Source organism: Mercurialis annua, linkage group LG1-X (genome assembly GCF_937616625.2).
Source record: "Mercurialis annua linkage group LG1-X, ddMerAnnu1.2, whole genome shotgun sequence".
Lineage (NCBI taxonomy): Eukaryota > Viridiplantae > Streptophyta > Magnoliopsida > Malpighiales > Euphorbiaceae > Mercurialis > Mercurialis annua.
Window position 1 is genome coordinate 39410392 of NC_065570.1, and position 12548 is coordinate 39422939.

General features: G+C 33.7%; 1 protein-coding gene across 1 annotated transcript; it reads right to left on the reverse strand.

Annotated features, from left to right (window-relative positions):
* Window positions 1–2256: 2256 nt before the first annotated feature.
* On the reverse strand, window positions 2257–8062 carry LOC126665030 (leucine-rich repeat protein 2-like). Its single transcript, XM_050357701.2, has 6 exons — window positions 7721–8062; window positions 7566–7637; window positions 7337–7480; window positions 7139–7210; window positions 6963–7034; window positions 2257–2560 (listed from the first exon to the last, which is right to left on the reverse strand). The coding sequence occupies exons 1-6, from the start codon at window positions 7939–7941 to the stop codon at window positions 2488–2490; spliced, it is 654 nt and encodes a 217-aa protein (XP_050213658.1). The 5' UTR covers window positions 7942–8062; the 3' UTR covers window positions 2257–2487.
* Between the last annotated feature and the right edge of the window lie 4486 nt (window positions 8063–12548).

Below are 12548 nucleotides of genomic sequence, written 5' to 3' on the forward strand. Positions count from 1 at the left end.
AAAATACCTTATGAATTTCTATTTTTTTAAAACTGTTTATTTCAGTTTTATTCATTTTAAAATATGTTTAATTGTTTTACATAAACTTCCTACTCTAAATAAACTACTTATTTTAACGTGCTAATCACTGTATAGACTACTATCACTACTATAATTTTATAGAAACCTAATTATAATCTCTCTAATGACCATCAAGGCTGGTAAGTACTTTTTTTATTTGTCATGTTTACTGATGATAATAATGATATATTCATCATGCAATGTTATGAAAAATTCCAAAACTAAACTATATAATGTATGGTTTGTCATGCAATGCTATTTATAATACCTCATTATAAACATTTTTGATATAAGCATGTTTGTTTCTTATAGCCCTGTTTGTTTTATCCTGAACTATTGGAGTTTTTTTTTCTTTTTCCGACACTTAGTAGTTATTACTTACATTTGCATATGAATTTATTTGATTATAAAAAGTTAAATGAGTTCATGTTTGTTGTTGTCATTAGAAAGATTTCAGCCTATTCTTAATTGCATGCTTCAGATTTTTCTTCTCATTATGTATCTATTGATCTAAATTCCCCGTAATATATATTGGGAATGTTAATTTTTTTTCTATTATATTGTTCCGCTTTTAATAGATCAATTGCTCAGTAATAATTTTGATTTAATTTTTAATTTTTCACAATAGTTGATTTATAATATAATTTGATCTTTCAATATAAATTATAGTATTTGATAACAGAAACATAGATGCGCAAGTTAATATTTTCTCAATAATTACAAATTGTTGATTATGTGTTGGTAGGATTAATCTGCACGCTCTAATTTTATGATTAGTACATATTTATAGGATTGATCTGCATGCTCTCTCTCTGTTGCATATGGATAAAGTTTTTAATTTTCTAATGTAATGATATGTTTCAATCTGTATTGCCGTTCAAATGATGACTTTATGAAAATCTATATATGTATATAATTCAAAAGGACCAAATGAGATTTCTCATGAAATTTTAATTTAAATAAAACACTTACTTAATTTTTAAAAGTAATTATTAATAGATAATTTTCCATTAGTTTTCCAATTCCAATAAAATACTTATACCAAGTGTTTGTGTGAATTTTAAATTGAAATAAAATACTTATTTTAATTTTTTAAAGTTAGTATTAATAGGTAGTTTTCATTAATTTTTCAAATTGAATACAAAAATATTTTTGTGAATTTTAAATTGAAATAAAATACTTATTTTAATTTTTTTCAAGTAATATTAATAGGAGCTTTTCATTAATTTTTTAAATTGAATAAAATATTTACTTTCTATTTAATATAATATAAAATATTAGATTTTAGCCATTATTTTTATAAATTTATTTTAGATTCCTTGCAACTGCACGGGCTTACGACTAGTTTATAAAAGAAGCCCAAGAATTAATCGTCTACATGTGTTAATCATAAGCACATGATCGCCCTTCCACCTTTATATAAATTTATTAAGTATAATTAGATTTTAATCGTTTTAAAAAATCGATTAAGGATTAAGCACTGTTCTATCGAAAAATGCAACACACAAATTATTCTTTTTGATCATAAAAAATAAAAGAGCGATCAACCCGGTTTTAAAAATTCTATAAAAAAGGAGTCGATCAATTTTTAGAAATTATAAATGAGTAGTAGAGTGAGGTTTGAAAAAAATTGCAGATTAAAGAATTGTGAGTTATTCTATTTAAATTAGTTAGGATTTTTTGAAAGAAAAATAATAAAATGAAAAAGAAGAGATAGACTCATATTTAAACAAGAATAGTATTGTAAAATTAAAAAAAAAATTAGCTCTTTTCTAATAATTTAAACTCTAAAAATAGCACCACCCATTTTTTATTTAAACTCTATGACTTAGTGAACTGACACCGAAAATGAACAGACAATATTAACAAAATTAAAAATGAAAGAACATTTTGTTTGATTTCCGAATAAATATTTTTCAAAAAAAATAAACTATTTTTATTATTTAATTGCCATATATAAAATATATTTGAATTTTTAATAATAAAAAATAAACTAAAGAAAGTCAAAATTAATCTCATGGAAACACATCTAGAAAAGAAGTTGAAAAAAATGACTTTCTCCTTAAATGCAAGTCATTTTCCATATAAAATATACTTATTCAATGACTTCTTTTCTTTTAATTTTCAAATCAAAAATAAAAACCTCACATTTTTGCTATTTAATATAACATGAGAAAAATAAAAATCATAAGAAAGGGACACAAATAAATTGGATTAACATATAAGTTAAACCCTTGGCTAATATTATATCGATACAAATTCAAGTCATATATGTAATCTTATAGCAGAGCATTGCAGTTACAGATGCTAAAGCCTTAATAACAAGTTCCAAGCAATTTACAATACTTATACCAGGGATACGATTTTCCCCCATCCCAATACACTATCTGGTAATTAACTTTCATTATGCAGCTTCAGATATCATCTTCATAAACAATTTGTATCATAACTCGCAAGTCCCAACAACTCCGGACCTTCAAGTCGACGATTATTCCCAAAGCTACAATAGTTGAACAAAAAGTTGATAAGGTCACTCCGCAACGGAAATATACATTAGAGAATGCCTTCTCTGCTATTTCCTAGACAAAAACTTTAAAAAATAAAAGAGAACGTTTGCCAAACATTTTCAGGTCTCGTCAAAGAGCACAGCAAGAGTAAATGAAGAGACAAAAAACCAAGAAATGAAAAACAGAGTGCAATCAATATCCCCAAGAAGCCATTGATTTTAATAAACAATGTCTCCACATCCCAGCAGCCTACAAGCAGAAAAATCATAGCACGTTTCCACACGCAACTCCAAATTCCAAATGTAGATACATAGTGTTATACTAAAGGTCTGGAGAGGGTTGTGTTCGAGATATCAAGTTATTCATTCTGTCCCAGATATAAAGAGAATAAAAATGTTAAATCTGGCCACAAGTTTAAGAATATGTTAAATCATGCCACGATGAGAATATATTTTTAAAGTTAGAAATGGAGTTCGTGGTTGGAAAAAAAAAATTATTCCGTGTGCAAAATAGTGTTACCTTAAAACACAGGGTTGGTGATGGAATAGACTCTATTCATACAAACCTACCTTGTGGACCACAAGGTAGGTTTGTATGAATAGGGTTAATTACTTTTTATATTCTAATTACAATTTATATTGTTAAGATAATCAATTTAGTACAATTTTTTAAAGTATAATCACCTTATTTTTAACAATGTAGTCTAGAACATTTTTATTAATAAAAATCTAACAAATAAATAAAATATATTGGAATAAACTATTAAATTTAAATAATACAAAATAATGTTTTTATTTAAATATTAAAATTAAAACTACATTAAACATTAAACATTAAACAAACATTACTACTAAATTTATTCTAGAACGGGATATTAACACACAAGGGTTATCATTTTGCACTTTATAATGCATTTATTGGCCATTTGTGGGAGAAATACACTTATTCAGAACTATGAAGAAGATTATTCCAATTGTACTCTTTCAATACTAATATTTGAATATAATCTCTAATTTTTATTTGTTATAATTTTAAATTTTAAAATAAGAAATAAATGGTGTTATGTAATTAAAAAATATTAATTTGATGTTATGATTACTACCAAAATATACTAATATAAGAGGATGAATTTGTTCAAAATATTAAAATCGGTATAAAGTGATAAACGTTGAAATATAATAAAATTGAATATTAAAAGGAATAATAAAATTGAATATTAAAAGGAATTTTGTAAAGAATATCCCTAAAAATAGTGTAATGAGTTGGAGTAAACACACTATAGAAATACAAATATAGTATGATTTTACACTAACATAGTGATTTGGATTTGAGATGCCCTTAACTCCATCTCCATCCAATGGTTTGAACTCATGACACTAAGGGTGTGTTTGGTTCAAATGAATTCCATTTTTTTAAGGAATTCATTTGAAACTTGTAAACTGTAGTATTTGGCTTGTCAATGGATATATTTGAAATTCTATATCCTAATTCCATAGAATCGGTTATTCTTATGATAAATTCTAATAAAATCAATAGAATTTGGAATTAAACTCCAATAGGTGAAACATATTTTATTATAATGACAAATATTTTAAATAATTTTAAAAATACATCAAATTTAAGTATAGTTTATATTTGCTTCACATACTCTCCAAAAATAAATTTTAGTAAGAAAATTAATGAATTTTAGAGAAAGAAAATTTTAGAGAAGAATTTGATAAATTTTGGAGAGAGTTTAGAGAGAACAATTCGTAAATGTTAGACAGATAAAATTTTAGAAAGAAAATTGTAAAGATAATTTATAAGTTTCAGATAGAGAAAATTCATAAACTTTAGAGAGATTAAATTTTAGAGAGAAAATTAATAAATTTTTCAAATCTAAAATGTTAGAGAGAGAATTCATAAACTGTAGGGAAAATTTTAAAAAGAGAAAAATTCATAAATTCTAAAGATACAAATTTATGTGAAATTTATAGATCTTAGAGAAAATCAATAAATTTTTAAAATATTCAAAAAATAATTGATAACTTATAATTGATAATTTTTTAAAATTATGAGAAAATATAAAGAAAAATGTAAAAGATAATTTAATATATATAAAAAGGTACTTTCCATAAAATTAAATATCTATTTAAATTTGAAGCTACAAAAAACACAATAGTCAATTCATTTCACTTTAAATGATCTCCATAATTAATCTTTGTGACACCAAACACAGGAATTCATTTCCAAATGAATTTTAAATGGAATTCATTTAGAAATGAAATGAATTCTACTCTAGAATTGAACCTAAGTTGGACTCTAAAATTCTAACAATTATCAGTTTCTCCATGACAATCCTTTAGTTCCTTTGATAACTTATGTGCCATTTTCTACAAATTTCAGTATCAGAATAATATGACCACTCAATTTGTTCAATCATCCAAAAGTTCAGGACTCGCACATGGGACAATGCATTTTACTTACTTAGATTGCCTTAGAATTTGCATCAAAAGAAAAAATTGCTACCGAAATGTCTTTCTTGGTTTTCTATCAGCTTCACTTGTCCAAGCCAGATTCTATAGATTTAGAGTACCAGAAAGGTTATAGATTACTGAACAAACACCATATATGATGAAAGATTGCTCCTTCCAATAACAGCAATGAAAAAAGCGTCTCGAATCTTTCACACCACTTAGTATATCCAAAGGCATTGTCGGAGATCCAAGATTTAGGAGATGATTAGTGTAGAATGAGCAAAATGTTTTTTGAATAAGGATAGACAAGTGTAGCCTCATGCCCAATTGTGCGCTATCAAAATCATGTTGTGTTCTAAGGACTTGATGTCACTTTCCACTATTCACATTCTCAATCCCACTGAGAACTTTAAAAACTCTTCATCCATAAGGAACTTTTCAATCTCAGACATGGTAATTTAGAACCTTGGTCATAGATGTCACTACCCATGATGGTGCACCATTAAGAAGCGGATAATTACCAAATCTGATTTTAGAAAAACTCAAAATTTGATGCTATTAAATCTCAAGCACTGTAACAGCCTCTAGCCATCATTTGTACAAGACTACATAGATTCATCCCAATATCTAAAGTACTCGACTCATTTTCTCTCCCTCCGGTAATGTGCTATCATATCCTTTGATTTGAATACGCTGAGGAGATTATGGAATCACAGGACTTAAATTACTTCAATCTTTTTTCCTTGAGTGAGATTCTATTAAAATCATATGGTTCCAACACAGTTGCTACAATCGGGGGCTCAAACAAAGTATATACAATATTTGAGTTAGTTCCTAAACTTAGAGGCTCAGGACACATGATTAACAAGTACCCAGACAATTAATTAGGGCGAATCGTCTTTACAATGTAGACTCACAAAACAGGGCTACCATAACTATCAGCAGAAACCAGGACTAGAGATACAAATAACAGAAAATTTCCTTGTGTCGTAAAGAGAGCTGCTTGCATGACTCCTTTAAAATTACATTCAATGCTGAAGAATTAACATCCAGGACTTTGAAACTGGTCCAGCAAGATTTTTTAATCACCATCCATAATTCTAGTCTCTTGGTGTGCTGTATGGAGCACATGGCATAGTGCATTAGCATTTCATTATCGCAAAGAGACAGAAATAAACATTACCCAAAATGATACAATGTTAAGACCTAATTAAGGCATCTTCGTTTTACTCCTTAGGGTAATTTCTGTCGAATATCTTTACAGTATCTTCTCTTTTGCTCCTTAAGGTAATTTCTGTCGAAAATCTTTAGATTTAGCACAAAAGGAGGCTCAAGCTGGGTATTCAGTAGAGTTATAGCCTAGGCTCTTCTTAACAAAAATGGGACGGAGTCGTGGGACAATAAAAGCCAAAATCTAACCCGTAGATGGCTCAGATTCAATAGGTTTTCCCTTCTTCGGAAAACCAACCCAACCTTTTCTAGACTCAGGTTATGAGCAGCACATAAGCAACTCTAATGGCAAGAGGAAGCTTTCTTAACTCAAAAGACATGAATAAGTAAAATCGAAAAATATTCCGTCAAACCTTTACTGTAATTTTCTTCCCAATCTTTTATATTAGGTAAAAACTGATGCCAAACAAAAATATAAAAAGGCAAAAGAATAACTTTTGAAATGCCGTGTTATTGTGAATCAATCATCATAAAAACAGCAGATTATGGATCAAGTTTTAGTAAACAGAAGTTCTAACTAATGATATCTTGCTTCCTTCCTCAACAGACTGCTTATCTGCTATCATGGGATTTACTAGAAAGAAAAGAGTATACCTTGCTAGATGAGGAAGCATAAAGACTATGAAACGAAACAGTGCGGTTTAAGAATAACTATAGAATGCATGCACAGAACACTAGCAAGAAGCAGAGCATCCATAAAAAAACCTACTTGTTCAAAGGGATATGCTCGAATGGACCACTGGTAGGAATTGTTCCACATAAATCATTGTTTGAGACATCACTGGAAAAAAGAATTGGCAACTCAGAAAATGACGGAATGTGAATGGGTAAGATTAACTAGTCAACTTGAAACAAAATCAAAAACAGCATCAAAAAGATACTCACACAACTTTGAGGCTTGAAACACCAACAAGTTCCCTGGGGATTGGTCCAGTTAATCGGTTGTCGTTAAGACGTCTGCCAACAGAACATAAAAGAGAGGACGAAGGCATAACTTTAGACTTGTAAATACTATCTAAAGGAGAGCCATAGAAGACAGATCCATATCAAGTGAAAGTAGATGGTATGAATGCATAAACTTACAAAAAGACAAGAGACTTTAAGTTCCCCAAGGAAGGAGGAATAGTCCCGGAAATGTTATTGTTGTACAAATCCAAGCTGATGAGGCTCTTGAGGTTACCAAGCTCAGTAGGGATGGTTCCCTGAATATTGTTTTTGTAGAGCTCCCTACACAATCAAAATTTGAAGAGGTGTTAGTCATTCAAACGCAGCAATTTAGAAACACGAGCAGAGAGAAGGAATAAAAACACACAGATATTGCAAGTGCTCCAGCTTCCCAAGTTCAGATACTAGATGTCCAGATAAATTTGAGTTTCCCAAGTCCCTGCACAAGCCATGATCAACAGTAAATTTTTGATTTGAAAAAGAATGAGTGATTAGTAGATCCAAAATGAAAGAAAATAATACAGTCGAGTGACGCGATTATGTTGGTTGCAAGTGATGTGAAACCAAGTACAAGGGTTCACTAGGGTCGGATCCCAGCTCTGGAGGACGTTATCCGGGTCGGATAAGCTTTTTCTAAGAGTGTAAAGAGCGTCTCCTTCAGAGTTTGCTTCAGTTAATGACATAATATTTACTCCTACTAACACTGCCGACAACAAAATCCACGCCCCGGTTGGTGCCACCATGGTTGACCGGCTACTGCTCAGCTTAGGGTTAGAAGGAGAAGAACACACTCAAACTTTCTATTATAATTACCAATGATCGCCTTTCTGAATATGCAACACTCACTGCCTCTACTTTACTTTTCTTTTTCCAAAAAATGGCCAAATGTTGCCCCTCTTTAGGGGTTTGCGGTTTGTTTTTTGGGTTGGTTCGGTTCCGACGTAAAATTCAGTCCATCGGTTTTGTAAGCAACTAAAAAAAAAAAAATATTTGGAAATAAATTTTCAAAGTTTGACACTCGTTTGGCTGTCTGTGTGATCGAAATTTGGAATTGGTCGAAACACAGAAGTTCTTCGTTTGGTCAATACGAGTTCAATGATTCAAAACAAGGTCAATTCCAAGTTCAAACGAACCCAAAATCGCGTCTAGAAGTTTCTGATCTCTAGCGGGCTTTGGCTTTAGGGCTCGAATGATATGGCAGAATATAAAAATGGCTTTTCAGCCTGATACAAACCGGTTCTGGCCCATTACAAACACAAAATATGATTTTAACACTAATTACAAACTTGTGGGCTCAAACGGGACCCAATTCCGAGCTCAAATGAGCCCAAAATACAGTATGGACCTAATTTGGAAGATTTGGGAGGAGTTGGGCATGAAGAACCATGGCGTTACCTTGAGTTTCGCCGGCTTCACTTTTTTGTGGCGGTGGAACCTCCAAAACAAGATCGTGGCATTTTGCCGGTTTGGGTCAAAACACTTGTAAAAAATGACCAAACAACAATCAAAACACATATAGAACATACTGAAATGTTCTGGAATCAAAATATGATGATTAAAACTAGTTAAAATACTATAAAAATATGCTTTTAAGTTGGTTTCACGGAAATCATGACAGAAAATGAAAAACATGGCAATGATGACAGTTTATAGCTAAACATGCGATCCTAATGACAGTTTTTAACAGATTTATACATAATAGACATATATGCATGAAAAAAATGATAAGAGATGAAATTAGGTTCTCAGAAGTACCATTCTGAGTCATTGGCTTATTTTCTAATAATGCGGATGAAGAATCCAGCTTAGGTTCGATCAGCAGCAATGCATTCTTGAGTAGATTGAAGCGTAGAAGCTTGTGTTTTTGAATGGTGTGTGTATGCGTGGTGGGGGTTATGGTAGAGTAGATTAGGGTTTATGTGTTTTGTTTTATGATAATTTTGTCCCACTCTGATGCCACCCCTGATTAGGTGTGCTATTGTGTTTATATATAGGTTTAGGTTAGCCTAGGGTTTATAGAAGTTCGAGATGGATTAGGAATCTACAAGTGAGACAAGTGATAGGTTTAGGGCTGCTAAAGGATATAAATACAAGTTAAATTCGAAATAATTGAAAAATGCCATGAAAAAGATGGCTAATGGGCTATTTGGTGCTTGAAAGTGTCAAAAAGGGCTTCTAGGGCCATAACGGTTTATGGTCAATTTAGTCCATCAAACTTGCAAATTGGCCCATAAACTTTTAAGGCATAGAAATTGGTCTAATTTCTCAGACTTTTATTGTGACCCTTTAGATTTTTATGCGCTATTGGTGGCTAATTACTTTTCAATCCCTCAGGTTCATCACTGTGCACTAATCTAGCCCGCTTGAATTCAAACATGCGGACTGCTACCTCGTCGCCTGGACGAGTTTCTCTGGAAATCATCAGTAGACGCTTGAGTCCCTTATCACTTTTTTACCTGTCCAGAAAATAGGTGTCTACAGTTTGCCCCCTCTTTGACAGGAATTGACAAAGTAGATCAATTCTTATCAAAGAATGAGGTCCAGTGCTCGACAAGCGACAAGGATACTACCCACCATTGGAGGTACTCGCTCGCTGGTTGTTTGGTAATGCCATAGCCTGAGCATTAGCGGTTGTGGTGCGTGGTTCTGATTCCATGCCCACTGGTTCTGGTTTACTCTGCGCCTACGTGAGAGTAAAACTTCTCAACTGTCCTAAAGGTCATCTACTGGGTTCAGACTGCCTGTAGTGTGCCCCGTGTAATGGAGCTATAAACTCTCAGACGTCCTGAGAGTGGTCCAATGGCTTGGATCCCTGGTAATTATCTTGTCTGGTACTTCTTAGGTTTGTTGAAGGGGCATCATCCCTTTGGCCGTCCCAAGGGCCATCCTATTGCATGGATGCCTGGTCATCATCATGTTCGGTGCCTCCTAGGTTTGTAAAGGGAACAACATCCCCTTGGTCGTCCCAAGGGCCATCCTATTGCATGGATGCATGGTCGTTATCTTGTCCAAAGCCTCCTGGATTTGTAGAGGGAACAACTACCCCTTGGTCCTCTAAGGGCATCCTATCGCAAGAATGCCTAGATTCCGCAATTATTCCACAACTATAAAAAAATGTCTGAAGTTTATTTGAACTATGAAAAAACTATGATGTCTTCTTGACAATAAAGTTCTCCTCCTCCGTGGTTTTTGCATGTAGGGTTAGACCGCTGTAATGCTGCTTACTGGTTCTAGACATTTTAGTGTCTTCTACCACTGGATGTTGAAATTGGTCATGTTCTCTGGGGATAATCGTTTGGTCTGAAGTTCGGAGTTTATGCTGATTTATCAGAGATAGCTGGTTGTCGTGCTTTGCCGGGGATAAAATTTGATCTAATCAGCCGAGGGTGATGTCTGGTCTTGATGTTTAGGATATGAAAATCCAAACTCTGGTTCTCTAAGGATCTGAGAATCCAAACTATGGTGTTTGAGGATCTAAAAACCCAAACTCTGGTGCTTTGAGGATTTGAAAACCCAAACACTAATGCTTTGAGGATCTAAAACCCATATGGTAATTTGAAAATCTGAAATTCTGCCTGGTAATCTGAGAATTTGAAATTTCGTCTAGTAGTTTGAGAATCTAAAATTTCGTCTATTCGTGACTTCTTTCGGGTAGAAAAATAGCCCTGGGCAGCTTTTGTCTTCTTGTGGGCTTGGATGTATAAATCTTAGGAAGGTGGAGTTTCATCACTCACTTTTGCCTTCAAATTCTCTCTCTTACTTGCTTTTCTCTCAACTTGCAAGTATTATTTGCTTCGATTTGCATTATGGTACCACAATGGAGGTTCACGGTGCCGTGTACGAAACTTGATCGATTCTTATAGGATAATTTGTCTTTGGAGATGGGCCAGGAGGTCCCGCTTCTGCTGTGCTTAAAGCGATACATCTGTACTAGATTATAGTCTGAGGTACGTTTTTTCCTAATTTTTCTCTTAGGTAAATGTTTCAATCAATTTAATATTTGAAATATCACTCGAAATTACTCAAAAATAGGCTTGGTGTTCGGAAAATAATCTCCGGAGGATAAAAGAGGACTGGCGCCGGTGCTAGAATGGGGTGGCGCCACCGCCACTTTGTTCTGGCGCTGGTTCTTTGGCGTTGCGCTTTTTTTAGTCAGATTCCTTGGCCTACTTTCGGGCGATTCCATTACCAATGCTAACAAATTTGATGTTCTCGTATTTTCAGGACAGGGACGTGTTTCGTACATGTGGTAACTTTGTCCTTGCTCAGATCTACTTTGAGTCTCTGCCTCGGTTTGTTCAGTGTTAAATAGACGATATTGACTTTGGTCATTTTGCTTGTGTTCTATTTATTGTGGCGATGATCTGTGATGGCCCTTCACTGCATGCTCTGATGGAGAGGTGGATGGATACCACTTATACTTTTCATTTGCCGGTAGTGGAGATGACACCCACTCCTCTTGCCTTTGCTATTATCATTGGGATCGAGTTTGATGGTCAGCCGATACCTTTTGACAGTGGTATTCTGACTTCAGATCGACGAGATGACTATATCTTTGAGATGTTTGGGTTTATGTCGTATGTCAAGGGTCGTACTATTTGGTATGTTGAGTTGTACACCCGCTATCAGGGCTGCGTTCCGAGGAATGCTACCAATGTCGACCAGATCGTCCGAACTTTTTTATTCTATTCGTTGGGGACTGCCTTGTTTTGTAACTTGGGGTCGACTCTTCCCCTCTGTCTCTTTCTGATGCTAGAGGATCTGGATTAGATTACAGCCTATGATTAGGGATCAGCTTCCCTCGCTTATTTGTATATCAGTATGGACCATATCGTCCGTGGAGGATCCCACCTTTATGGGATGTGGCTCGTTGTGCATGTGAGTTCCTCTTCTAACCCTTTTTTCTGTGCATTATATCTTTTCCGGTTTCTGACTGATTTGGCATTCCTTTTTCAGATTTGGGCTATTTAGACCAGATTCGGCCCTCTACCTTTTCTAGGTATTCCTCTATTGAGGTTTTAGGACATTTCCCGTACTTTGACTCGGGATTAAGGAGATGCTTGTAGAAACTGGTTGAACGACTTGGCTTGGATTGATGTAAATAGCATACAACAAACTTGTTAGTGTATAAACTGTATTTAAAATGCTGGAGTATCCCTCTGGGGAGGTATTGGCCTCGTTGAATTCAGGGTGCCATTGAGAGATCCACTATATGTGCTATTTGATGCACATCCGTAATTGTCGGGTCTGATTTCTGGGTGAGCGAGTGCTTCGCTGGTGGGTCGGTCCTAGTGAGCGTCTGATGCCTAGAGCGCCACCGTTATCTATGCTGCATGGTTAGAATGTTACC

What these genes read in the sequence shown, in the direction of transcription:
- LOC126665030 (XM_050357701.2), bottom strand. Translation starts at nt 7,941, where the DNA reads ATGGTGGCACCAACCGGGGCGTGGATTTTGTTGTCGGCAGTGTTAGTA. An exon ending in CATAATCGCGTCACTCGACT is followed by an intron (nt 7,638 to 7,720) that starts GTATTATTTTCT and finishes TGGCTTGTGCAG; the next exon opens with GGACTTGGGAAACTCAAATT. An exon ending in TTAAAGTCTCTTGTCTTTTT is followed by an intron (nt 7,211 to 7,336) that starts GTAAGTTTATGC and finishes TTCTGTTGGCAG; the next exon opens with ACGTCTTAACGACAACCGAT.